At 46.3% G+C, this 27,593-nt stretch overlaps 1 protein-coding gene across 2 annotated transcripts; it reads left to right on the top strand.

Moving 5' to 3' along the window:
* The first annotated feature begins 3,397 nt into the window (after positions 1-3,397).
* Positions 3,398-27,593, top strand: LOC139575420 (telomeric repeat-binding factor 2-like). 2 transcript variants are annotated; one of them, XM_071400369.1, is made up of 13 exons: positions 3,398-3,649; positions 6,918-7,013; positions 7,233-7,363; positions 8,350-8,436; positions 16,335-16,475; positions 17,087-17,220; positions 18,576-18,776; positions 20,318-20,498; positions 21,108-21,244; positions 21,478-21,942; positions 22,745-22,827; positions 23,060-23,100; positions 27,092-27,593. In XM_071400369.1, the coding sequence occupies exons 1-13, from the start codon at positions 3,487-3,489 to the stop codon at positions 27,248-27,250; spliced, it is 2,019 nt and encodes a 672-aa protein (XP_071256470.1). In that variant the 5' UTR covers positions 3,398-3,486; the 3' UTR covers positions 27,251-27,593. The 2 variants fall into 2 exon arrangements, with proteins under 2 accessions (XP_071256470.1, XP_071256469.1); XM_071400368.1 differs by lacking the exon at positions 23,060-23,100 and adding an exon at positions 22,916-22,959 and having other exon boundaries at positions 3,401-3,649.

The following is a 27,593-nucleotide window of genomic DNA, read 5'->3' as shown; positions in this document are numbered from 1 at the left end:
GGATGTGTCTCTGGAGACATGCTATCTGGAGATTATTAGACTCCCTGAGGGTCTGTAGGATGTGTCTCTGGAGACATGCTATCTGGAGATGATTAGACTCCCTGAGGGTCTGTAGGATGTGTCTCTGGAGACATGCTATCTGAAGACAACACAGGCCTTTCATTAAAATGCTGTAATGAGAATGTGTGTTATTTAGATACTTATAAATTGGGACGGAGGGAACACTGAAAGACAACGGATCTGACCCAATGGCACCCTATTCCCTATATAGGGAATAGGGTGCCATAGGGCTCTGGTCTAAAGTAGTGCACTATATAGGGAATAGGGTGCCATAGGGCTCTGATCCAAAGTTGTGCACTATATTTAACAAAAATATATATATATTATTTCACCTTTATTTAACCAGGTAGGCCAGTTGAGAACAAGTTCTCATTTACAACTGTGACCTGGCCAAGATAAAGCAAAGCAGTGTGACACAAACAACAACACAGAGTTACACATGGAATAAACAAACATACAGTCAATAATACAGTAGAAAAAGTATATATACAGTGTGTGCAAATGTGGTAGGATAAGGGAGTTAAGGCAATAAATAGGCCATGGTGGCGAAATAATTACAATATAGCAATTAGACACTGGAGTGATAGATGTGCAGAAGATGAGCTCTGTTAGACTATCCTACCAATCACTGGAGAATAAACTGGATGAGCTCCATTAGACTATCCTACCAATCACTGGAGAATAAACTGGATGAGCTCCATTAGACTATCCTACCAATCACTGGAGAATAAACTGGATGGGCTCCGTTAGAGACTATCCTACCAATCACTGGAGAATAAACTGGATGAGCTCTGTTAGACTATCCTACCAATCACTTGAGAATAAACTGGATGAGCTCCATTAGACTATCCTACCAATCACTGGAGAATAAACTGGATGAGCTCCATTAGACTATCCTACCAATCACTGGAGAATAAACTGGATGAGCTTCATTAGACTATCCTACCAATCACTGGAGAATAAACTGGATGAGCTCTGTTAGACTATCCTACCAATCACTGGAGAATAAACTGGATGAGCTCCGTTAGACTATCCTACCAATCACTGGAGAATAAACTGGATGAGCTCCGTTAGAGACTATCCTATCAATCACTGGAGAATAAACTGGATGAGCTCCGTTAGAGACTATCCTACCAATTGTACGTTTGTTAATAGAACAGAGGGGAGCGGCGGGTTATTTTTTCCCCGAAGTAGTTTCGTCGGGGTGCCCGCACTTCGGCCTCTCAGGCAGTCTTTTCCTTTTATGAGTCTCTGGGATCAGGGCCTGGTCCATTCTTTGGGATCGGGACCCGGTCCAGTCTTTGGGATCGGGACCCGGTCCAGTCTTTGGGATCGGGGCCCGGTCCAGTCTCTGGGATCGGGGCCCGGTCCAGTCTCTGGGATCGGGGCCCGGTCCAGTCTTTGGGATCGGGGCCCGGTCCAGTCTTTGGGATCGGGGCCCGGTCCAGTCTCTGGGATCGGGGCCCGGTCCAGTCTCTGGGATCGGGGCCCGGTCCAGTCTCTGGGATCGGGGCCCGGTCCAGAGTGAGCAATATGTCCTGCGCTGCCGACTCCTTGAAGTAGAAATCATCATCCAAATGGAGGTTAGTGATCGCTGTTCTGATGTCCAGGAGATATTTTCAGTCATAGGAAACAATGGCGGTAACATTATGTATGTATATAAAAACAGCAGAAATGGTCATGAGTGCGTAAAACGGCAGATATCCATTGCAGCAGTCTAATTCTTGACGTATTATATCCTGTTCATTTTGTCTTGTAGTATTTATTTGAGTGAAGTCAGAAGAAAAGTGGGACACTTTTAGCATTTCCATCTTCTGTAACCTCTGCAGACACACTGAGTGAACAAAACATTAAGGACACCTTCCTAGTATTGAGTTGCACCCCCCTTTTTCCCTCAGAACAGCCTCATTTCTTCGGGGCATGGACTCTACAAGGTGTGGAAAGCGTTCAACAGGGATGCTGGCCCGTGTTGACTTCAATGCTTCCCACAGTTTTGTCCTTTGGGTGTTGACAAACGAACATTGTTGCAGTTCGTGACACTCAAACCGGTGTGCCTGGTACCTACTACCAATTATTGAAAGATGTTTTTAAATGTGTCTCAAATTGTCTTTATAATGTGTTATTTTGCATAATAAACCTGATTGATTAAAATAATAATGGCTATTTGGCTGTTCCATTTATTGCCCTGTGTAAAAACGTGTGGATGTGAACCAATATGCATTGAATTTGAATCTGATAAGATAATGTTAGATTCATATAAATCAGATTATTCAAGAATCAATGACGGACACCAAGAAATCTAAAGATTGTGCCTTTAAATCGCGCGCGACATACAGTTCGCGCGGCAAACAAACGCAGCAACCAGCAGCGTTTTCTCCTAACCTGCTAAAATAAATCAAATCTGACGTTCATTTGACAAACGCTGGATGACCAAGTGCCTCCGCCTTCACTAAATAAATACATAGGACATCACTACACGTATATTTTATCTGAAGAAAACATAAAATAACAAAGTTTAAAAAAAAAAAAGAATAAAAAAAAGATCACTACATATAACTTGAGTTTCAAAAATGTAAGTACCTAAAATAAGGTTACAATTGTATAAACCTACGATAGTTGTAAGAATACAGTACGAATGTAATTCTATATTCAAACCAATACCTTCAGGACTTAATTAATTCAATTGCATTTTTGCTTTGGAGAACATGTCAAGATAGATGCTCAATGTATGTTGAAAGGTTGCCCCCTGCTGGATAAGAAATGTAATACATTCTGAAGATGACTTGAACTCCAACCACAAGATCCCTCCTAGAGGGACATTCTTCTGGAATGCAAAATATTCCTGAAATTGAATGGAAGAAAGCTTGGTTGCTCCCTCATACATTTTGTATATCAAATAAAGTAAAAGAAATTCACTTGAAAATCTTGCACGAAATATACCCTTGCAATAACTTGTCTACATGCGGACTTCGCCTTTTCTGTGATAAAGGGAAGCTATTATACACATGTTGTACGAGTGTGACTCTGAAGTTATTTTGGAGCGAGTTAAGTATTTAAATGTTTTATTTCATGAATGAGACCCATGTATTTACAATGAAGGATGTTACTAAAATGAAAACAAAACATTTGAATTAAGTCGTTCATTTCTTCATTCTGTCTGGTAAATGTTATATACACAAAAACAAAAAAATCTGTCGCCAAATGCAATATATTTTTTACTTAAAATCCAATATTTCATAAAAATCTCTATAATTAGTCAATAACCATTAAAAATCACTATTCTAAATGAATGGTAATCGGTTTGCCGCGATGACGTCATTGACGTGGTGCGTAATGTGAGCGTAAGGTGAGCGTAAGGTGGACAGACGGAAGGTTGACTAAACACTAACCAGCGCGGCAGATGAGATAAGTTTGTTTACTTCGTTGATGTGGCGGCAAAACCAAAACATGGAGGCGAGTGTGGACCGCGGACTAGATGTGGAATGTGTTGTTAATCGGTGGATGGTGGATTATTATGTATCTGTGGCGTTTGAGGCTTTCAAGAATGAACAGGACACTGATTTCTGTGAGATCAGAGACATCCTTCAATGTGAGTAACGTTTGCTCACAAATGCAGTTAGCTAACTAGCTAACGTTAGCATCTTGTCGAACCCAATACAGGTTTCTATACCGTCTCTGCATTAAGATAGCTACGTTAACTCCCGTGTTACCAGTTTGCTTAGCTAGCTATGCTTATAAACGTTTTGTTTTATACCATGTGTTACCTAGTTAGTTAGCTAGACCAGTTGGTGTGACTAGATCCCTGGTGAACAGTTTAGTTTTGGTCCTAACGTTAGTACCACACAGCTGATTTAAATAACGTTAGTCAACTCAATATTTATTATTTGATTCAGCTGTGTAGCGGAAGGACAAAAAATAAACCTTCATCCCCAAGGGGTGCGTTCAGTTCGTTTGAACGTTTGCTACGGTGCGTAACGTTTTGTACTGAACGACACGTTTTCCCAAAACGTTATTGGACAGACTTGTTTGGTCCGTTCGGTGGGTGTGTCGGGTTTGGCTTGAAGTGGTGATTGATGTTGTTAAAGGCAAGCGGGGCATTTTTGAAGCCAGAACCCCTCACCGTTTTTCAATTGGTCGTTCAGTACAGCACAGTTTTCTTTAATTTAAAGTTCTGTTGCGTTTTTATGTACTGAGCGCTGCCCAGGACAGAGTTTGGGAAACGCTGAGTTAGCTCATTTATTTGACCATTATTTAACTAGGCAAGTCATTTAACAACAAATTCGTATTTACAATAACGGCCAAACCCGGACAACGCTGGGGCAATTGTGCGCCGCCCTATGGGTCTCCCAATCACGGCCGGTTGTGATACAGCCTGGAATCTAACCAAGGTCTGTAGTGATGCCTCTAGCACTGAGATGCAGTGCCTTAGACCGCTGTGATACAGCCTGGAATCGAACCAGGGTCTGTAGTACCTTAAACCGCTGTGCCACTCGGGAACTCATCTAGGAAAACCCTTCTTCTCCACATGTGGTCGGACCTTCGTAAGGAGGGTGAAATGCTTACTTAGGAGCCCATTCTTTTCAGCAGTCTGATGGTTTGGGGGTAGAAGCTGTTCAGCAGTCTAATGGCTTGGGGGTAGAAGCTGTTCAGCAGTCTAATGGTTTGGGGGTAGAAGCTGTTCAGCAGTCTGATGGTTTGGGGGTAGAAGCTGTTCAGCAGTCTGATGGCTTGGGGGTAGAAGCTGTTCAGCAGTCTGATGGCTTGGGGGTAGAAGCTGTTCAGCAGTCTAATGGCTTGGGGGTAGAAGCTGTTCAGCAGTCTAATGGCTTGGGGGTAGAAGCTGTTCAGCAGTCTGATGGTTTGGGGGTAGAAGCTGTTCAGCAGTCTGATGGTTTGGGGGTAGAAGCTGTTCAGCAGTCTAATGGCTTGGGGGTAGAAGCTGTTCAGCAGTCTAATGGCTTGGGGGTAGAAGCTGTTCAGCAGTCTGATGGTTTGGGGGTAGAAGCTGTTCAGGAGTCTAATGGCTTGGGGGTAGAAGCTGTTCAGCAGTCTAATGGCTTGGGGGTAGAAGCTGTTCAGCAGTCTAATGGCTTGGGGGTAGAAGCTGTTCAGCAGTCTGATGGTTTGGGGGTAGAAGCTGTTCAGGAGTCTAATGGCTTGGGGGTAGAAGCTGTTCAGCAGTCTAATGGCTTGGGGGTAGAAGCTGTTCAGCAGTCTGATGGCTTGGGGGTAGAAGCTGTTCAGCAGTCTGATGGCTTGGTGGTAGAAGCTGTTCAACAGTCTAATGGATTGGGGGTAGAAGCTGTTCAGCAGTCTGATGGCTTGGGGGTAGAAGCTGTTCAGCAGTCTGATGGCTTGGGGGTAGAAGCTGTTCAGCAGTCTGATGGCTTGGAGGTAGAAGCTGTTCAGCAGTCTGATGGTTTGGGGGTAGAAGCTGTTCAGCAGTCTGGTGGCTTGGGGGTAGAAGCTGTTCAGCAGTCTAATGGTTTGGGGGTAGAAGCTGTTCAGCAGTCTGATGGCTTGGGGGTAGAAGCTGTTCAGCAGTCTGGTGGCTTGGGGGTAGAAGCTGTTCAGCAGTCTAATGGCTTGGGGGTAGAAGCTGTTCAGCAGTCTGATGGCTTGGGAGTAGAAGCTGTTCAGCAGTCTGATGGTTTGGAGGTAGAAGCTGTTCAGCAGTCTAATGGCTTGGGGGTAGAAGCTGTTCAGCAGTCTGATGGTTTGGGGGTAGAAGCTGTTCAGCAGTCTGATGGCTTGGGGGTAGAAGCTGTTCAGCAGTCTAATGGCTTGGGGGTAGAAGCTGTTCAGCAGTCTAATGGCTTGGGGGTAGAAGCTGTTCAGCAGTCTGATGGTTTGGGGTAGAAGCTGTTCAGCAGTCTGATGGCTTGGGGGAGAAGCTGTTCAGCAGTCTGATGGCTTGGGGGTAGAAGCTGTTCAGCAGTCTAATGGCTTGGGGGTAGAAGCTGTTCAGCAGTCTGATGGTTTGGGGGTAGAAGCTGTTCAGCAGTCTGATGGTTTGGGGGTAGAAGCTGTTCAGCAGTCTGATGGCTTGGGGGAGAAGCTGTTCAGCAGTCTGATGGTTTGGGGGTAGAAGCTGTTCAGCAGTCTGATGGCTATGGGGAGAAGCTGTTCAGCAGTCTGATGGTTTGGGGGTAGAAGCTGTTCAGCAGTCTGATGGTTTGGGGGTAGAAGCTGTTCAGCAGTCTGATGGTTTGGGGCTAGAAGCTGTTCAGCAGTCTTATGGTTTGGGGGTAGAAGCTGTTCAGCAGTCTTATGGTTTGGGGGTAGAAGCTGTTCAGCAGTCTGATGGCTTGGGGGTAGAAGCTGTTCAGCAGTCTGATGGTTTGGGGGTAGAAGCTGTTCAGCAGTCTGATGGCTTGGAGGTAGAAGCTGTTCAGCAGTCTAATGGCTTGGGGGTAGAAGCTGTTCAGCAGTCTGATGGCTTGGGGGTAGAAGCTGTTCAGGAGTCTGATGGTTTGGGGGTAGAAGCTGTTCAGGAGTCTGATGGTTTGGGGGTAGAAGCTGTTCAGCAGTCTGATGGCTTGGGGGTAGAAGCTGTTCAGGAGTCTGATGGTTTGGGGGTAGAAGCTGTTCAGCAGTCTAATGGTTTGGGGGTAGAAGCTGTTCAGCAGTCTGATGGTTTGGGGGTAGAAGCTGTTCAGCAGTCTGATGGCTTGGGGGTAGAAGCTGTTCAGCAGTCTAATGGCTTGGGGGTAGAAGCTGTTCAGCAGTCTAATGGCTTGGGGGGGTAGAAGTGTGGGAACACATCAATAATATAATATCGTCAATAGGCGCTAAAGCAGTTATCCCCATTTTAATAGACGCTAGCTAACACATTATCCAACGACGTCCTCTTTCAGGTCATCTGGTTCGGCCGTTGGAAGCCAACGACGCCACACCCAAGAAGATTCGAGCAATACAGTTCCTCGCCAGGATAAATGACGGTGACAAACTCGGTGAGACTTTTGAGTTAAACATGAAGTAACTTCCTAGCTCGCTACATAACAACACTATCTATGTAACAGTATGAGCTAATATCCCTTCCCTGTTGAAAATCAGAGACATCTGAAATGACCCCAAGTGCCACAGTCTCTCGTTCCTTATCGCTAGCTAGCTGTGTCTTTTTGAAATCAAGTCTGAGATCACTGACACCGTTGTTCTCTGGCCGTCCGCAGACTTCTCGTTTGACTCTCAGGAGGACCTCACGCCGCTGGAATCTGCTCTGAGCGTATTGGACAGCATCTGCGAGGAGTTGCCAGTTCCCCAGAAAGACGTGGACAGAGTACAGAAGTCTATCAGAGAGATGGTGAGATCTGTCCACACGGTGTATCATCATTCAACGGTCCCCCCTGTTGAAACCCTAAACACGGTTCTGATTTTCATGTCCAACATTATAAGATGACACCGTGTACTGTGGTCAACACTATTGTGCATTGTAGTGAATTGCACAACTATTTGCCCGTTCATGTCTTCTCATTCTGGTGTAATTGTCCCTTCATGTCTTCTCATTCTGGTGTAATTGTCCCTTCATGTCTTCTCATTCTGGTGTAATTGTCCCTTCATGTCTTCTCATTCTGGTGTAATTGTCCCTTCATGTCTTCTCATTCTGGTGTAAGTGTCCCTTCATGTCTTCCCCTTCTCATTCTGGTGTAATTGTCCGTTCATGTCTTCTCATTCTGGTGTAATTGTCCGTTCATGTCTTCTCATTCTGGTGTAATTGTCCCTTCATGTCTTCCCCTTCTCATTCTGGTGTAATTGTCCCTTCATGTCTTACCCTTCTCATTCTGGTGTAATTGTCCCTTCATGTCTTCCCCTTCTCATTCTGGTGTAATTGTCCCTTCATGTCTTCCCCTTCTCATTCTGGTGTAATTGTCCCTTCATGTCTTCCCCTTCTCATTCTGGTGTAATTGTCCCTTCATGTCTTCCCCTTCTCATTCTGGTGTAATTGTCCCTTCATGTCTTCCCCTTCTCATTCTGGTGTAATTGTCCCTTCATGTCTTCTCATTCTGGTGTAATTGTCCCTTCATGTCTTCTCATTCTGGTGTAATTGTCCCTTCATGTCTTCCCCTTCTCATTCTGGTGTAATTGTCCCTTTTCATGTCTTCTCATTCTGGTGTAATTGCCCGGTTCATGTCTTCCCCTTCTCATTCTGGTGTAATTGCCCGGTTCATGTCTTCTCATTCTGGTGTAATTGCCCGGTTCATGTCTTCTCATTCTGGTGTAATTGTATTTTGCCATGTTGTTTATTCTGACGTCATTATAACGGTGAACGTGTTGTGTTCTTCTCTGTAGTTGGTGATAGTGTGCCTTAAGAACCAGGCCTTTGACAAAGCCAAGGAGGTTTTGATGAAGTACTTCCCAAAAAGCATGGTTGGAAAGGTGAGCTAACTCATAACTCCTAAAGAGACAATGACTACAATACGGACAGTACTAAGAGACATTTAGGCTGTCTTTTAACCTGAGGAACAGGACAGAGACATTTAGACCTGTCTGTCTTTTAACCTGAGGAACAGGACAGAGACATTTAGACCCGTCTGTCTTTTAACCTGAGGAACAGGACAGAGACATTTAGATCCATCTGTCTTTTAACCTGAGGAACAGGACAGAGACATTTAGACCCGTCTGTCTTTTAACCTGAGGAACAGGACAGAGACATTTAGACTGTCTGTCTTTTAACCTGAGGAACAGGACAGAGACATTTAGACACATCTGTCTTTTAACCTGAGGAACAGGACAGAGACATTTAGATCCATCTGTCTTTTAACCTGAGGAACAGGACAGAGACATTTAGACCTGTCTGTCTTTTAACCTGAGGAACAGGACAGAGACATTTAGACTGTCTGTCTTTTAACCTGAGGAACAGGACAGAGACATTTAGATCCATCTGTCTTTTAACCTGAGGAACAGGACAGAGACATTTAGACCTGTCTGTCTTTTAACCTGAGGAACAGGACAGAGACATTTAGACTGTCTGTCTTTTAACCTGAGGAACAGGACAGAGACATTTAGACTGTCTGTCTTTTAACCTGAGGAACAGGACAGAGACATTTAGACCTGTCTGTCTTTTAACCTGAGGAACAGGACAGAGACATTTAGACTGTCTGTCTTTTAACCTGAGGAACAGGACAGAGACATTTAGACCTGTCTGTCTTTTAACCTGAGGAACAGGACAGAGACATTTAGACTGTCTGTCTTTTAACCTGAGGAACAGGACAGAGACATTTAGACCCATCTGTCTTTTAACCTGAGGAACAGGACAGAGACATTTAGACCTGTCTGTCTTTTAACCTGAGGAACAGGACAGAGACATTTAGATCCATCTGTCTTTTAACCTGAGGAACAGGACAGAGACATTTAGATCCATCTGTCTTTTAACCTGAGGAACAGGACAGAGACATTTAGACTGTCTGTCTTTTAACCTGAGGAACAGGACAGAGACATTTAGACCCGTCTGTCTTTTAACCTGAGGAACAGGACAGAGACATTTAGACCCACCTGTCTTTTAACCTGAGGAACAGGACAGAGACATTTAGACTGTCTGTCTTTTAACCTGAGGAACAGGACAGAGACATTTAGACACATCTGTCTTTTAACCTGAGGAACAGGACAGAGACATTTAGATCCATCTGTCTTTTAACCTGAGGAACAGGACAGAGACATTTAGACCCGTCTGTCTTTTAACCTGAGGAACAGGACAGAGACATTTAGATCCATCTGTCTTTTAACCTGAGGAACAGGACAGAGACATTTAGACTGTCTGTCTTTTAACCTGAGGAACAGGACAGAGACATTTAGACCAGTCTGTCTTTTAACCTGAGGAACAGGACAGAGACATTTAGACCTGTCTGTCTTTTAACCTGAGGAACAGGACAGAGACATTTAGACCTGTCTGTCTTTTAACCTGAGGAACAGGACAGAGACATTTAGACCCACCTGTCTTTTAACCTGAGGAACAGGACAGAGACATTTAGACCCACCTGTCTTTTAACCTGAGGAACAGGACAGAGACATTTAGACTGTCTGTCTTTTAACCTGAGGAACAGGACAGAGACATTTAGACACATCTGTCTTTTAACCTGAGGAACAGGACAGAGACATTTAGACCTGTCTGTCTTTTAACCTGAGGAACAGGACAGAGACATTTAGACTGTCTGTCTTTTAACCTGAGGAACAGGACAGAGACATTTAGACTGTCTGTCTTTTAACCTGAGGAACAGGACAGAGACATTTAGACTGTCTGTCTTTTAACCTGAGGAACAGGACAGAGACATTTAGACTGTCTGTCTTTTAACCTGAGGAACAGGACAGAGACATTTAGACTGTCTGTCTTTTAACCTGAGGAACAGGACAGAGACATTTAGACTGTCTGTCTTTTAACCTGAGGAACAGGACAGAGACATTTAGACCTGTCTGTCTTTTAACCTGAGGAACAGGACAGAGACATTTAGACTGTCTGTCTTTTAACCTGAGGAACAGGACAGAGACATTTAGACTGTCTGTCTTTTAACCTGAGGAACAGGACAGAGACATTTAGACCTGTCTGTCTTTTAACCTGAGGAACAGGACAGAGACATTTAGACTGTCTGTCTTTTAACCTGAGGAACAGGACAGAGACATTTAGATCCATCTGTCTTTTAACCTGAGGAACAGGACAGAGACATTTAGACTGTCTGGACCTGTCTGTCTTTTAACCTGAGGAACAGGACAGAGACATTTAGACTGTCTGTCTTTTAACCTGAGGAACAGGACAGAGACATTTAGACTGTCTGTCTTTTAACCTGAGGAACAGGACAGAGACATTTAGACTGTCTGTCTTTTAACCTGAGGAACAGGACAGAGACATTTAGACTGTCTGTCTTTTAACCTGAGGAACAGGACAGAGACATTTAGACTGTCTTTTAACCTGAGGAACAGGACAGAGACATTTAGACCCATCTGTCTTTTAACCTGAGGAACAGGACAGAGACATTTAGATCCATCTGTCTTTTAACCTGAGGAACAGGACAGAGACATTTAGACCTGTCTGTCTTTTAACCTGAGGAACAGGACAGAGACATTTAGATCCATCTGTCTTTTAACCTGAGGAACAGGACAGAGACATTTAGACCTGTCTGTCTTTTAACCTGAGGAACAGGACAGAGACATTTAGACCCATCTGTCTTTTAACCTGAGGAACAGGACAGAGACATTTAGACTGTCTGTCTTTTAACCTGAGGAACAGGACAGAGACATTTAGATCCATCTGTCTTTTAACCTGAGGAACAGGACAGAGACATTTAGACCTGTCTGTCTTTTAACCTGAGGAACAGGACAGAGACATTTAGACTGTCTGTCTTTTAACCTGAGGAACAGGACAGAGACATTTAGATCCATCTGTCTTTTAACCTGAGGAACAGGACAGAGACATTTAGATCCATCTGTCTTTTAACCTGAGGAACAGGACAGAGACATTTAGACTGTCTGTCTTTTAACCTGAGGAACAGGACAGAGACATTTAGACCTGTCTGTCTTTTAACCTGAGGAACAGGACAGAGACATTTAGATCCATCTGTCTTTTAACCTGAGGAACAGGACAGAGACATTTAGATCCATCTGTCTTTTAACCTGAGGAACAGGACAGAGACATTTAGATCCATCTGTCTTTTAACCTGAGGAACAGGACAGAGACATTTAGACTGTCTGTCTTTTAACCTGAGGAACAGGACAGAGACATTTAGACCTGTCTGTCTTTTAACCTGAGGAACAGGACAGAGACATTTAGATCCATCTGTCTTTTAACCTGAGGAACAGGACAGAGACATTTAGATCCATCTGTCTTTTAACCTGAGGAACAGGACAGAGACATTTAGACCTGTCTGTCTTTTAACCTGAGGAACAGGACAGAGACATTTAGACTGTCTGTCTTTTAACCTGAGGAACAGGACAGAGACATTTAGACCTGTCTGTCTTTTAACCTGAGGAACAGGACAGAGACATTTAGACTATCTGTCTTTTAACCTGAGGAACAGGACAGAGACATTTAGACCTGTCTGTCTTTTAACCTGAGGAACAGGACAGAGACATTTAGATCCATCTGTCTTTTAACCTGAGGAACAGGACAGAGACATTTAGACCCGTCTGTCTTTTAACCTGAGGAACAGGACAGAGACATTTAGACTGTCTGTCTTTTAACCTGAGGAACAGGACAGAGACATTTAGACTGTCTGTCTTTTAACCTGAGGAACAGGACAGAGACATTTAGATCCATCTGTCTTTTAACCTGAGGAACAGGACAGAGACATTTAGACTGTCTGTCTTTTAACCTGAGGAACAGGACAGAGACATTTAGATCCATCTGTCTTTTAACCTGAGGAACAGGACAGAGACATTTAGACTGTCTGTCTTTTAACCTGAGGAACAGGACAGAGACATTTAGACTGTCTGTCTTTTAACCTGAGGAACAGGACAGAGACATTTAGACCTGTCTGTCTTTTAACCTGAGGAACAGGACAGAGACATTTAGATCCATCTGTCTTTTAACCTGAGGAACAGGACAGAGACATTTAGATCCATCTGTCTTTTAACCTGAGGAACAGGACAGAGACATTTAGACCTGTCTGTCTTTTAACCTGAGGAACAGGACAGAGACATTTAGACTGTCTGTCTTTTAACCTGAGGAACAGGACAGAGACATTTAGACCTGTCTGTCTTTTAACCTGAGGAACAGGACAGAGACATTTAGACTATCTGTCTTTTAACCTGAGGAACAGGACAGAGACATTTAGACCTGTCTGTCTTTTAACCTGAGGAACAGGACAGAGACATTTAGACTATCTGTCTTTTAACCTGAGGAACAGGACAGAGACATTTAGACCTGTCTGTCTTTTAACCTGAGGAACAGGACAGAGACATTTAGACTGTCTGTCTTTTAACCTGAGGAACAGGACAGAGACATTTAGATCCATCTCTCTTTTAACCTGAGGAACAGGACAGAGACATTTAGACTGTCTGTCTTTTAACCTGAGGAACAGGACAGAGACATTTAGACCTGTCTGTCTTTTAACCTGAGGAACAGGACAGAGACATTTAGATCCATCTGTCTTTTAACCTGAGGAACAGGACAGAGACATTTAGACCCGTCTGTCTTTTAACCTGAGGAACAGGACAGAGACATTTAGACTGTCTGTCTTTTAACCTGAGGAACAGGACAGAGACATTTAGACTGTCTGTCTTTTAACCTGAGGAACAGGACAGAGACATTTAGATCCATCTGTCTTTTAACCTGAGGAACAGGACAGAGACATTTAGACTGTCTGTCTTTTAACCTGAGGAACAGGACAGAGACATTTAGATCCATCTGTCTTTTAACCTGAGGAACAGGACAGAGACATTTAGACTGTCTGTCTTTTAACCTGAGGAACAGGACAGAGACATTTAGACTGTCTGTCTTTTAACCTGAGGAACAGGACAGAGACATTTAGATCCATCTGTCTTTTAACCTGAGGAACAGGACAGAGACATTTAGACCCGTCTGTCTTTTAACCTGAGGAACAGGACAGAGACATTTAGACCTGTCTGTCTTTTAACCTGAGGAACAGGACAGAGACATTTAGACTGTCTGTCTTTTAACCTGAGGAACAGGACAGAGACATTTAGACCTGTCTGTCTTTTAACCTGAGGAACAGGACAGAGACATTTAGACCCGTCTGTCTTTTAACCTGAGGAACAGGACAGAGACATTTAGATCCATCTGTCTTTTAACCTGAGGAACAGGACAGAGACATTTAGACCCGTCTGTCTTTTAACCTGAGGAACAGGACAGAGACATTTAGACTGTCTGTCTTTTAACCTGAGGAACAGGACAGAGACATTTAGACTGTCTTTTAACCTGAGGAACAGGACAGAGACATTTAGATCCATCTGTCTTTTAACCTGAGGAACAGGACAGAGACATTTAGACCCATCTGTCTTTTAACCTGAGGAACAGGACAGAGACATTTAGACTGTCTGTCTTTTAACCTGAGGAACAGGACAGAGACATTTAGACCCGTCTGTCTTTTAACCTGAGGAACAGGACAGAGACATTTAGACTGTCTTTTAACCTGAGGAACAGGACAGAGACATTTAGACCTGTCTGTCTTTTAACCTGAGGAACAGGACAGAGACATTTAGATCCATCTGTCTTTTAACCTGAGGAACAGGACAGAGACATTTAGACTGTCTGTCTTTTAACCTGAGGAACAGGACAGAGACATTTAGATCCATCTCTCTTTTAACCTGAGGAACAGGACAGAGACATTTAGACTGTCTGTCTTTTAACCTGAGGAACAGGACAGAGACATTTAGACCTGTCTGTCTTTTAACCTGAGGAACAGGACAGAGACATTTAGATCCATCTGTCTTTTAACCTGAGGAACAGGACAGAGACATTTAGACCCGTCTGTCTTTTAACCTGAGGAACAGGACAGAGACATTTAGACTGTCTGTCTTTTAACCTGAGGAACAGGACAGAGACATTTAGACTGTCTGTCTTTTAACCTGAGGAACAGGACAGAGACATTTAGATCCATCTGTCTTTTAACCTGAGGAACAGGACAGAGACATTTAGACCCGTCTGTCTTTTAACCTGAGGAACAGGACAGAGACATTTAGACCTGTCTGTCTTTTAACCTGAGGAACAGGACAGAGACATTTAGACTGTCTGTCTTTTAACCTGAGGAACAGGACAGAGACATTTAGACCTGTCTGTCTTTTAACCTGAGGAACAGGACAGAGACATTTAGACCCGTCTGTCTTTTAACCTGAGGAACAGGACAGAGACATTTAGATCCATCTGTCTTTTAACCTGAGGAACAGGACAGAGACATTTAGACCCGTCTGTCTTTTAACCTGAGGAACAGGACAGAGACATTTAGACTGTCTGTCTTTTAACCTGAGGAACAGGACAGAGACATTTAGACTGTCTTTTAACCTGAGGAACAGGACAGAGACATTTAGATCCATCTGTCTTTTAACCTGAGGAACAGGACAGAGACATTTAGACCCATCTGTCTTTTAACCTGAGGAACAGGACAGAGACATTTAGACTGTCTGTCTTTTAACCTGAGGAACAGGACAGAGACATTTAGACCCGTCTGTCTTTTAACCTGAGGAACAGGACAGAGACATTTAGACTGTCTTTTAACCTGAGGAACAGGACAGAGACATTTAGACCTGTCTGTCTTTTAACCTGAGGAACAGGACAGAGACATTTAGATCCATCTGTCTTTTAACCTGAGGAACAGGACAGAGACATTTAGACCCGTCTGTCTTTTAACCTGAGGAACAGGACAGAGACATTTAGATCCATCTGTCTTTTAACCTGAGGAACAGGACAGAGACATTTAGACCTGTCTGTCTTTTAACCTGAGGAACAGGACAGAGACATTTAGACCCATCTGTCTTTTAACCTGAGGAACAGGACAGAGACATTTAGACTGTCTGTCTTTTAACCTGAGGAACAGGACAGAGACATTTAGACTGTCTTTTAACCTGAGGAACAGGACAGAGACATTTAGACTGTCTGTCTTTTAACCTGAGGAACAGGACAGAGACATTTAGACTGTCTGTCTTTTAACCTGAGGAACAGGACAGAGACATTTAGATCCATCTGTCTTTTAACCTGAGGAACAGGACAGAGACATTTAGACTCATCTGTCTTTTAACCTGAGGAACAGGACAGAGACATTTAGACCTGTCTGTCTTTTAACCTGAGGAACAGGACAGAGACATTTAGATCCATCTGTCTTTTAACCTGAGGAACAGGACAGAGACATTTAGACCCGTCTGTCTTTTAACCTGAGGAACAGGACAGAGACATTTAGATCCATCTGTCTTTTAACCTGAGGAACAGGACAGAGACATTTAGACTGTCTGTCTTTTAACCTGAGGAACAGGACAGAGACATTTAGACCTGTCTGTCTTTTAACCTGAGGAACAGGACAGAGACATTTAGACCCGTCTGTCTTTTAACCTGAGGAACAGGACAGAGACATTTAGATCCATCTGTCTTTTAACCTGAGGAACAGGACAGAGACATTTAATCTGTCTGTCTTTTAACCTGAGGAACAGGACAGAGACATTTAATCTGTCTGTCTTTTAACCTGAGGAACAGGACAGAGACATTTATCATGTCGCCAGGGGCTGATGCGGGGGGTTAATGTCTCCAGAGGCTGATGCGGGGGGGTAATGTCTCCAGGGGCTGATGCGGGGGGGTAATGTCTCCAGAGGCTGATGCGGGGGGGTGATGTGTCCTCCAGAAAGCGATCTTCCTGGGGCTGGTCAACAAGAGGAGCAGTGAGCATTCAGTCCTGCAGCAGGTCACCTACCAGCAGTTTAAACAGGAGATGCTGCTGTTCTGTGAGAGCCTGTTCCCCTACGCTCATCCTTTCCTGTCCAGGGTACGTATGTTCCCCTACTCTCATCCCTTCCGGTCCAGGGTACGTATGTATTACCTGAACTGAGGAGATCTGTCTCCCTAACCCACTGTTCCTAACCTGAGGAGATCTGTCTCCCTAACCCACTGTTCCTAACCTGAGGAGATCTGTCTCCCTAACCCACTGTTCCTTCCCTAACCTGAGGAGATCTGTCTCCCTAACCCACTGTTCCTAACCTGAACTGAGGAGATCTGTCTCCCTAACCCACTGTTCCTATCCTGAGGAGATCTGTCTCCCTAACCCACTGTTCCTAACCTGAGGAGATCTGTCTCCCTAACCCACTGTTCCTAACCTGAGGAGATCTGACTCCCTCACCCACTGTTCCTATCCTGAGGAGATCTGTCTCCCTAACCCACTGTTCCTAACCTGAACTGAGGAGATCTGGCTCCCTAACCCACTGTTGCTATCCTGAGGAGATCTGACTCCCTAACCCACTGTTCCTAACCTGAGGAGATCTGACTCCCTAACCCACTGTTCCTAACCTGAGGAGATCTGGCTCCCTAACCCACTGTTGCTATCCTGAGGAGATCTGACTCCCTAACCCACTGTTCCTAACCTGTCTGTGTGATTACCAGGCTGCCAGACAGCTGATGGTGAAGAGACAGGAAGCAGGACAGGATGCAGAGGAAGGAGACTGTCCCTCAGACCCTCAGCCAGAGGACCACCTTGTTCCAGCAACAGAGGAGAAGGCATCCAGACACAAACCCAGGTAGCCTCATTGATCCGATGTCAATCAATTAAATACATGTATTTCAGAAAGCACTTTTAGCTCAGTTATTGTGACAACATGTTTTCCAGTTACCGAGCCTAGACTCTAAAGGTCATTGGGCCCCACAGTGTGTGGATATACAGGGGGCCCCACCAGTATTGGGCCCCACCACCACAGTGTGTGGATATACAGGGGGCTCCACCAGTATTGGGCCCCACAGTGTGTGGATATACAGGGGGCCCCACCAGTATTGGGCCCCACCACCACAGTGTGTGGATATACAGGGGGCCCCACCAGTATTGGGCCCCACAGTGTGGATATACAGGGGGCCCCACCAGTATTGGGCCCCACAGTGTGTGGATATACAGGGGGCCCCACCAGTATTGGGCCCCACAGTGTGTGGATATACAGGGGGCTCCACCAGTATTGGGCCCCACAGTGTGTGGATATACAGGGGGCTCCACCAGTATTGGGCCCCACCACCACAGTGTGTGGATATACAGGGGGCTCCACCAGTATTGGGCCCCACCACCACAGTGTGTGGATATACAGGGGGCCCCACCAGTATTGGGCCCCACCACCACAGTGTGTGGATATACAGGGGGCCCCACCAGTATTGGGCCCCACAGTGTGTGGATATACAGGGGGCCCCACCAGTATTGGGCCCCACAGTGTGTGGATATACAGGGGGCCCCACCAATATTGGGCCCCACAGTGTGTGGATATACAGGGGGCCCCACCAGTATTGGGCCCCACCACCACAGTGTGTGGATATACAGGGGGCTCCACCAGTATTGGGCCCCACAGTGTGTGGATATACAGGGGGCCCCACCAGTATTGGGCCCCACAGTGTGTGGATATACAGGGGGCCCCACCAGTATTGGGCCCCACAGTGTGTGGATATACAGGGGGCTCCACCAGTATTGGGCCCCACAGTGTGTTGATATACAGGGGGCCCCACCAGTATTGGGCCCCACCACCACAGTGTGGATATACAGGGGGCCCCACCAGTATTGGGCCCCACAGTGTGTGGATATACAGGGGGCTCCACCAGTATTGGGCCCCACAGTGTGTGGATATACAGGGGGCCCCACTAGTATTGGGCACCACAGTGTGTGGATATACCCTCTCTCTCCCTCCAGTCCTCCCAGTCTAAACTGCCTCCCTCTCTCTCTCTCCAGTCCTCCCAGTCTAAACTGCCTCCCTCTCTCTCTCTCTCTCTCTCTCTCCCTCCAGTCCTCCCAGTCTAAACTGCCTCCCTCTCTCTCTCCCTCCAGTCCTCCCAGTCTAAACTCCCTCCCTCTCTCTCCCTCCAGTCCTCCCAGTCTAAACTGCCTCTCTCTCTCTCCTCCCAGTCCTCCCCCTGGTGGCGTCCTGCTGACCCGCAGCCAGCTGATGGCCGTTTATACAGCCCTGGCCGAGGAGCTGAAGGAGCCCATGACCTTGGCGGAGCTGGAGGAGGAAGTGGAAAGGGAGGTGATGGAGGAGAACGCAGGAAAAGGACTTGCTGTTGTGGACCAAGAGGAACCTCCCCTGCACCTCTCCGAAAGCCCCAGGTTGTCAATCATATCACTACCCTGCTGCTTCCTGTCCTGTGGTAGCCTGGGTACCAGTCGTATCACTACCCTGCTGCTTCCTGTCCTCTGGTAGCCTGGGTACCGGTCGTATCACTACCCTGCTGCTTCCTGTCCTATGGTAGCCTGGGTACCGGTCGTATCACTACCCTGCTGCTTCCTGTCCTATGGTAGCCTGGGTACCAGTCGTATCACTACCCTGCTGCTTCCTGTCCTATGGTAGCCTGGGTACCAGTCGTATCACTACCCTCCTGTCCTATGGTAGCCTGGGTACCAGTCGTATCACTACCCTGCTGCTTCCTGTCCTATGGTAGCCTGGGTACCAGTCGTATCACTACCCTGCTGCTTCCTGTCCTCTGGTAGCCTGGGTACCAGTCGTATCACTACCCTGCAGCTTCCTGTCCTATGGTAGCCTGGGTACCAGTCGTATCACTACCCTCCTGTCCTATGGTAGCCTGGGTACCAGTCGTATCACCACCCTGCTGCTTCCTGTCCTATGGTAGCCTGGGTACCAGTCGTATCACTACCCTGCTGCTTCCTGTCCTATGGTAGCCTGGGTACCAGTCGTATCACTACCCTCCTGTCCTATGGTAGCCTGGGTACCAGTCGTATCACTACCCTGCTGCTTCCTGTCCTATGGTAGCCTGGGTACCAGTCGTATCACTACCCTGCTGCTTCCTGTCCTATTGTAGCCTGGGTACCAGTCATATCACTACCCTGCTGCTTCCTGTCCTCTGGTAGCCTGGGTACCAGTCGTATCACTACCCTGCTGCTTCCTGTCCTACGGTAGCCTGGGTACCAGTCGTATCACTACCCTGCTGCTTCCTGTCCTATGGTAGCCTGGGTACCAGTCGTATCACTACCCTGCTGCTTCCTGTCCTCTGGTAGCCTGGGTACCAGTCGTATCACTACCCTGCAGCTTCCTGTCCTATGGTAGCCTGGGTACCAGTCGTATCACTACCCTCCTGTCCTATGGTAGCCTGGGTACCAGTCGTATCACCACCCTGCTGCTTCCTGTCCTATGGTAGCCTGGGTACCAGTCGTATCACTACCCTGCTGCTTCCTGTCCTATGGTAGCCTGTGTACCAGTCGTATCACTACCCTCCTGTCCTATGGTAGCCTGGGTACCAGTCGTATCACTACCCTGCTGCTTCCTGTCCTATGGTAGCCTGGGTACCGGTCGTATCACTACCCTGCTGCTTCCTGTCCTATGGTAGCCTGGGTACCAGTCGTATCACTACCCTGCTGCTTCCTGTCCTATGGTAGCCTGGGTACCAGTCGTATCACTACCCTGCTGCTTCCTGTCCTATGGTAGCCTGGGTACCAGTCTGTCTATAGTTCCACTCCTTGTCATCCCCAACAGAGTGGATTTCTCCAGGCTGGTTCTATGGACTGTTCTGCTCCCCAGTTTGTCTCTGGTTTTAATGTTGTTGATATTGTTCCTTGTCTTCACTGATTGTCTGTCTCTTTTCATTGTTAAAGTGTATTGGGAGTGACCCCTGGTGAATCTGACTTGACCCCAGGCAGGGCTCAGACGCTGTGTTGGAGCAGGAAGTCCCCAGGTCCCAGAGAGACTCCGACAGTCCAATGGAGGCGTCCCCTGCTGACCTGGTTCCCCCAGCAGACCTGGCACCAGGCCCCCAGTGGAAGAGCAGAGGCTGGCCTCATACCATAGCCAGGCTGGTTATGGAGCCAGACAGCCAGGTGAGAGAAGCAGCAGGGTTGAGGTTTTAATGCAAATGTTTGTTTTTCTTTGAGTTGTTAATGAATCACTTGGTGGTTTGATAATGGTGAGTGAAGTGAGCAGGAGGAATAGGAGTTTAATGGAGTCATTATTCATGGTTTAAATTTGAACAAACTGCTTGAATTGCCTCATTTAACCCTGGTGTGTAGGACTCATTACCTCATATTTTAACCCTGGTGTGTAGGATTCATTACCTCATATTTTAACCCTGGTATTTAGGATTCATTACCTCATATTATAACCCTGGTATTTAGGATTCATTACCTCATATTTTAACCCTGGTGTGTAGGATTCATTACCTCATATTTTAACCCTGGTGTGTAGGATTCATTACCTCATATTATAACCCTGGTGTGTAGGATTCATTTCCTCATATTATAACCCTGGTGTGTAGGATTCATTACCTCATATTTTAACCCTGGTGTGTAGGATTCATTACCTCATATTTTAACCCTGGTGTGTAGGATTCATTACCTCATATTATAACCCTGGTGTTTAGGATTCATTACCTCATATTATAACCCTGGTGTGTAGGATTCATTACCTCATATTTTAACCCTGGTGTGCAGGATTCTACGGCCTCTCGAGAATCAGTATCCAACGGGGAGGAGTCAGTCAGCCGGGCGGACCCACTAAGCTCCGCCCCCACCTACAGCCCACCAACACGGAAGTATCGCAAACGACGAGCCAGCAAGATACCCGAAGAGTAAGTCAGGAACAAGAGGGATGTCCCTGCATGTAGTACTGTGTTAATGGAAGCACCTTTTAACCATCTCTTGAACACATTTCTAATGAGGGACACGTGTTGACTAGTTTGACGAGGGAAGTGGAAGTTGACTGAAAGGGAGAGGGGACTACCTGACCTTGTCCAATAAGAAAGGCTTGCAAATCGTTTTGCTATGGTGTGTCCTAATGAATACGACCTCTGTCTGACTCCAGGACCTCGCCTGACCCTGAGGAGGATGTGTGTATTCTGGATAACAGCCCTGAGCAGAGAGGCTCCGCCCCCCAGAGAAGCTCCACCCCCACCCCCCAGAGAGGCTCCGCCCCCCAGAGAAGCTCCACCCCCACCCCCCAGAGAAGCTCCACCCCCACACCCCAGAGAGGTTCTTCACATAAGAGAAGCCCCACCCCCCAGAAAAGCCACACACCCCAGAGAAGCCCCGCCCCTCAGAGAGGCTCCACCCCCACTCCCCAGAGAGGTTCTTCACATAAGAGAAGCCCCACCCCCCAGACAAGCCACACACCCCAGAGAAGCCCCGCCCCTCAGAGAGGCTCCACCCCCACTCCCCAGAGAGGTTCTTCACATAAGAGAAGCCCCACCCCCCAGACAAGCCCCACCCCCCAGAGAAGCCCCGCCCCTCAGAAGGCCTCCACCAGTAAAAAGGGAACTGATCTGAAGTGGTAAGAGGAACTATCTAGTCCAGTATCATTCTGTCTCCTCCCTTCTGATGTGATTGGAGGAGACACACTGTCATGTAATATAGTCCAGTATCATTCTGTCTCCTCCCTTCTGATGTGATTAGAGGAGACACACTGTCATGTAATATAGTCCAGTATCATTCTGTCTCCTCCCTTCTGATGTGATTGGAGGAGACACACTGTCATGTAATATAGTCCAGTATCATTCTGTCTCCTCCCTTCTGATGTGATTGGAGGAGACACACTGTCATGTAATATAGTCCAGTATCATTCTGTCTCCTCCCTTCTGATGTGATTGGAGGAGACACACTGTCATGTAATATAGTCCAGTATCATTCTGTCTCCTCCCTTCTGATGTGATTGGAGGAGACACACTGTCATGTAATATAGTCCAGTATCATTCTGTCTCCTCCCTTCTGATGTGATTGGAGGAGACACACTGTCATGTAATATAGTCCAGTATCATTCTGTCTCCTCCCTTCTGATGTGATTGGAGGAGACACACTGTCATGTAATATAGTCCAGTATCATTCTGTCTCCTCCCTTCTGATGTGATTGGAGGAGACACACTGTCATGTAATATAGTCCAGTATCATTCTGTCTCCTCCCTTCTGATGTGATTGGAGGAGACACACTGTCATGTAATATAGTCCAGTATCATTCTGTCTCCTCCCTTCTGATGTGATTGGAGGAGACACTCTGTCATGTAATTCAGTCATAGAGGATGATGAAGATCACAGCTGATGGACTTTCTCTCTCTTTATAATGGTGATGTCATCTGCAGGAAGCAGCTGTTCAGTGTTGCTAAGGAATCCAAGGATCGGTGGAGTGATGAAGAGGATTTATTCGACTCTCCTCACAAAGACAGTAATTATGACGATCAATTATGATTTAAACTATATTGTGTTTATTACTAGTGATTTACTATGGAGTTCTAACGTGTGTCTTTGTTTAGGCTCTGAGGACAACGCCAGTACTACAGGAGGAGGCAGGAAGAGGGTGAGTTTAGGCTCTGAGGACAGGAAGAGGGTGAGTTTAGGCTCTGGAGACAGGAAGAGGGTGAGTTTAGGCTCTGAGGACAGGAAGAGGGTGAGTTTAGGCTCTGGAGACACCAGTACTACAGGAGGAGGCAGGAAGAGGGTGAGTTTAGGATCTGGAGACACCAGTACTACAGGAGGAGGCAGGAAGAGGGTGAGTTTAGGATCTGGAGACACCAGTACTACAGGAGGAGGCAGGAAGAGGGTGAGTTTAGGATCTGGAGACAGGAAGAGGGTGAGTTTAGGCTCTGAGGACAACGCCAGTACCTTCGGAGGAGGCAGGAAGAGGGTGAGTTTAGGATCTGAGGACAACGCCAGTACTACCGGAGGAGGCAGGAAGAGGGTGAGTTTAGGATCTGAGGACAGCGCCAGTACTACAGGAGGAGGCAGGAAGAGGGTGAGTTTAGGCTCTGAGGACAGGAAGAGGGTGAGTTTAGGATCTGAGGACAGGAAGAGGGTGAGTTTAGGCTCTGGAGACACCAGTACTACAGGAAGAGACAGGAAGAGGTGAGTTTAGGCTCTGGAGACAGGAAGAGGGTGAGTTTAGGATCTGAGGACAGGAAGAGGGTGAGTTTAGGCTCTGGAGACAGGAAGAGGGTGAGTTTAGGTTCTGGAGACAGGAAGAGGGTGAGTTTAGGTTCTGGAGACAGGAAGAGGGTGAGTTTAGGCTCTGGAGACACCAGTACTACATGAGGAGACAGGAAGAGGGTGAGTTTAGGCTCTGGAGACAGGAAGAGGGTGAGTTTAGGATCTGAGGACAGGAAGAGGGTGAGTTTAGGCTCTGGAGACAGGAAGAGGGTGAGTTTAGGCTCTGGAGACAGGAAGAGGGTGAGTTTAGGATCTGAGGACAGGAAGAGGGTGAGTTTAGGCTCTGGAGACAGGAAGAGGGTGAGTTTAGGCTCTGGAGACAGGAAGAGGGTGAGTTTAGGCTCTGGAGACAGGAAGAGGGTGAGTTTAGGTTCTGGAGACAGGAAGAGGGTGAGTTTAGGTTCTGGAGACACCAGTACTACATGAGGAGACAGGAAGAGGGTGAGTTTAGGATCTGAGGACAGGAAGAGGGTGAGTTTAGGCTCTGGAGACAGGAAGAGGGTGAGTTTAGGCTCTGGAGACAGGAAGAGGGTGAGTTTAGGATCTGGAGACAGGAAGAGGGTGAGTTTAGGCTCTGAGGACAACGCCAGTACTACCGGAGGAGACAGGAAGAGGGTGAGTTTATGCTCTGGAGACAGGAAGAGGATGAGTTTAGGTTCTGGAGACAGGAAGAGGGTGAGTTTAGGCTCTGGAGACAGGAAGAGGATGAGTTTAGGTTCTGGAGACAGGAAGAGGGTGAGTTTATGCTCTGGAGACAGGAAGAGGATGAGTTTAGGTTCTGGAGACAGGAAGAGGGTGAGTTTAGGCTCTGGAGACAGGAAAAGGGTGAGTTTAGGCTCTGAGGACAACACCAGAACTACCGGAGGAGACAGGAAGAGGGTGAGTTTAGGTTCTGGAGACAGGAAGAGGGTGAGTTTAGGATCTGGAGACAGGAAGAGGGTGAGTTTAGGTTCTGGAGACAGGAAGAGGGTGAGTTTAGGCTCTGAGGACAACACCAGAACTACCGGAGGAGACAGGAAGAGGGTGAGTTTAGGTTCTGGAGACAGGAAGAGGGTGAGTTTAGGCTCTGAGGACAACACCAGAACTACCGGAGGAGACAGGAAGACTGAGCACAGCCTCAGTTTAGAAGATGGTGACATTCGGGGAAATATTCAGACCCCTTCCCTTTACGCACATTTTGTTCCGTTACAGCCTCATTCTAAAATAGATTCAATTAATGTATTCATTCATTTTTTCCTTCATCGATCTCTCGATCTTCACACAATACCCCTGAATGACAAAGCGAAAACAGGTTTTTAGACATTTTAGCAAATTTATACAAAGTTTTAAAAAAAACATACCTTATTTACATAGGATCAGGTCTCAGGGTAGGAGAGCTGATCTAGGATCAGGTCTCAGGGTAGGAGTGGTGATCTAGGATCTGATCTAGGAGCAGGACTCAGGGTAGGAGTGGTGATCTAGGATCAGGTCTCAGGGTAGGAGTGGTGATCTAGGATCAGGTCTCAGGGTAGGAGTGGTGATCTAGGATCAGGCCTCAGGGTAGGAGTAGTGATCTAGGATCAGGTCTCAGGGTAGGAGTGGTGATCTAGGATCAGGTCTCAGGGTAGGAGTAGTGGTCTAGGATCAGGTCTCAGGGTAGGAGTGGTGATCTAGGATCAGGTCTCAGGGTAGGAGTGGTGATATAGGATCAGGTCTAGGATCAGGTCTCAGAGTAGGAGTGGTGATCTAGGATCAGGCCTCAGGGTAGGAGTGGTGGTCTAGGATCAGGTCTCAGGGTAGGAGTGGTGATCTAGGATCAGGTCTCAGGGTAGGAGTGGTGATCTAGGATCAGGTCTAGGATCAGGTCTCAGGGTAGGAGTGGTGATCTAGGATCAGGCCTCAGGGTAGGAGTAGTGATCTAGGATCAGGTCTCAGGGTAGGAGTGGTGATCTAGGATCAGGTATCAGGGTAGGAGTAGTGGTCTAGGATCAGGTCTCAGGGTAGGAGTGGTGGTCTAGGATCAGGTCTCGGATCAGGTCTCAGGGTAGGAATGCTGGTCTAGGATCAGGTCTCAGGGTAGGAATGCTGGTCTAGGATCAGGTCTCAGGGTAGAAGTGGTGGTCTAGGATCAGTCTCAGGGTAGGAGTGCTGATCTAGGATCAGGTATCCACCTGTTCATTATGATCTAAAATGTTTAATTGGTCCAAGATCAGCACTCCTATTCTGAGACTGTTAATACAGGCCACCTGGTGTGTTACTCTCAGAGTCAGATTGTGGTTGTGGCCTTGTTCCCAGCATAAACAGGTGGGAGGAGTACATTTCTCAGAACAAGAATAGACTGACGAGTTCCAGAAGAAAGTGCTTTGTTTCTGGCCATTTTTGAGTCTGTAATCGAACCCACAAATGCTGATGCTCCTGATACTCAACTAGTCTAAAGAAGGCCAGTTTTATTGCTTCTTTATCAGGACAACAGTTTTAACATAATTGCAAAAGGGTTTTCTAATGATCAATTAGCCTTTTAAAATGGTAAACTTGGATTAGCTAACACAACGTGCCATTGGAACACAGGAGTGATGGTTGCTGACAATGGGCCTCTGTACGCCTATGTAGATATTCCATTAAAAATCAGCCGTTTCCAGCTACAATAGTCATTTACAACATTAACAATGTCTACACTGTATTTCTGATCAATTTGATGTTATTTTAATGGACAAATTTATTTTTCTTTCAAAAACAAGGACATTTCTAAGTGACCCCAAACTTTTGAACGGTAGTGTATATTTGCAAAAAAATAAAACTTTTGGCTTTGTTATTATGGGATATTGTGTGTAGATTGAGAGGGAAAAACGATTTAATAAATGTAACAAAATGTCAATGGGTCTGAATACTGTTTCTGGACACAGATAAAGCCTAGTCCTGGACTAAAAAGCAAGCTAAATGGAGAATCAGGACTGGGCTTAATCTGTATCCGGGAAACCTCTACATAATGTATACTATATGTTAACCCTAAGTGTTGTCCTCCTACAGTGTGTTTACTATGTTTACCCTAAGTGTTGTCCTCTACAGTGTTTACTATGTTAACCCTAAGTGTTGTCCCCTACAGTGTGTTTACTATGTTAACCCTAAGTGTTGTCCTCTACAGTGTGTTTCCTATGTTAACCCTAAGTGTTGTCCCCTACAGTGTTTCCTATGTTAACCCTAAGTGTTGTCCCCTACAGTGTTTACTATGTTAACCCTAAGTGTTGTCCCCTACAGTGTGTTTACTATGTTAACCCTAAGTGTTGTCCTCTAGTGTGTTTACTATGTTAACCCTAAGTGTTGTCCCCTACAGCGTGTTTACTATGTTAACCCTAAGTGTTGTCCTCTAGTGTGTTTACTATGTTAACCCTAAGTGTTGTCCCCTACAGTGTGTTTACTATGTTAACCCTAAGTGTTGTCCCCTACAGTGTGTTTACTATGTTAACCCTAAGTGTTGTCCTCTACAGTGTTTACTATACATTGAGTGTTCTGTTGTGTCCCTCCTGTAGATGTGGACAGCAGAGGAGACCGAGTGGGTGAAGGAGGGAGTGAGGCGCTACGGAGAGGGGAACTGGTCCAGGGTAAAGTCCTCTTTCCCATTCTTGGGCCGAACCGCCGTGAACATCAAGGATCGGTGGAGAACCATGAAAAAGCTCAAGATGGTCTGAGGGCACCAAACCGGGAGGGACTAACTTGTCCAATAAGAAATGCTCGTTTACATTTGCTACGGGGTGCAGTAACGAATTTGACGCTGGAGGGCCTCTGAGCTACGCAGGACAATGACATTATCCAGTTGTGAGAATGGATGTTTTCTTTACACAAAAGATAAATATTTGCCTGTCGCACATCTGTCAACAACGAGGGCAGGAAGCTGAAGATGGTCGAGGGGCAGAGGGCCTTTGGACTAAGATAAATGTTGATTCTGCCACTTTTTGAACATGTTTATAGAAGTATTTTATTTTATCACTCGTCTTTCTTGGTAGAATAAAGACTTCTCTTATACCGACTGGC

This window comes from Salvelinus alpinus, chromosome 5 (genome assembly GCF_045679555.1).
Source record: "Salvelinus alpinus chromosome 5, SLU_Salpinus.1, whole genome shotgun sequence".
Classification (NCBI taxonomy): Eukaryota; Metazoa; Chordata; class Actinopteri; order Salmoniformes; family Salmonidae; genus Salvelinus; species Salvelinus alpinus.
The sequence above is the reverse complement of the archived record's forward strand: the minus strand, read 5'-3'. Positions and strand labels throughout refer to the sequence as shown.

Excerpts from the sequence above, each read along its gene's own strand:
- LOC139575420 (XM_071400368.1), top strand. The coding sequence starts at position 3,487 with ATGTGGCGGCAAAACCAAAACATGGAGGCGAGTGTGGACCGCGGACTA. Across the intron at positions 7,364-8,349 it reads AGAAGTCTATCAGAGAGATG|TTGGTGATAGTGTGCCTTAA; the intron begins GTGAGATCTGTC and ends TCTTCTCTGTAG. Across the intron at positions 18,777-20,317 it reads CACCTCTCCGAAAGCCCCAG|GCAGGGCTCAGACGCTGTGT; the intron begins GTTGTCAATCAT and ends ACTTGACCCCAG.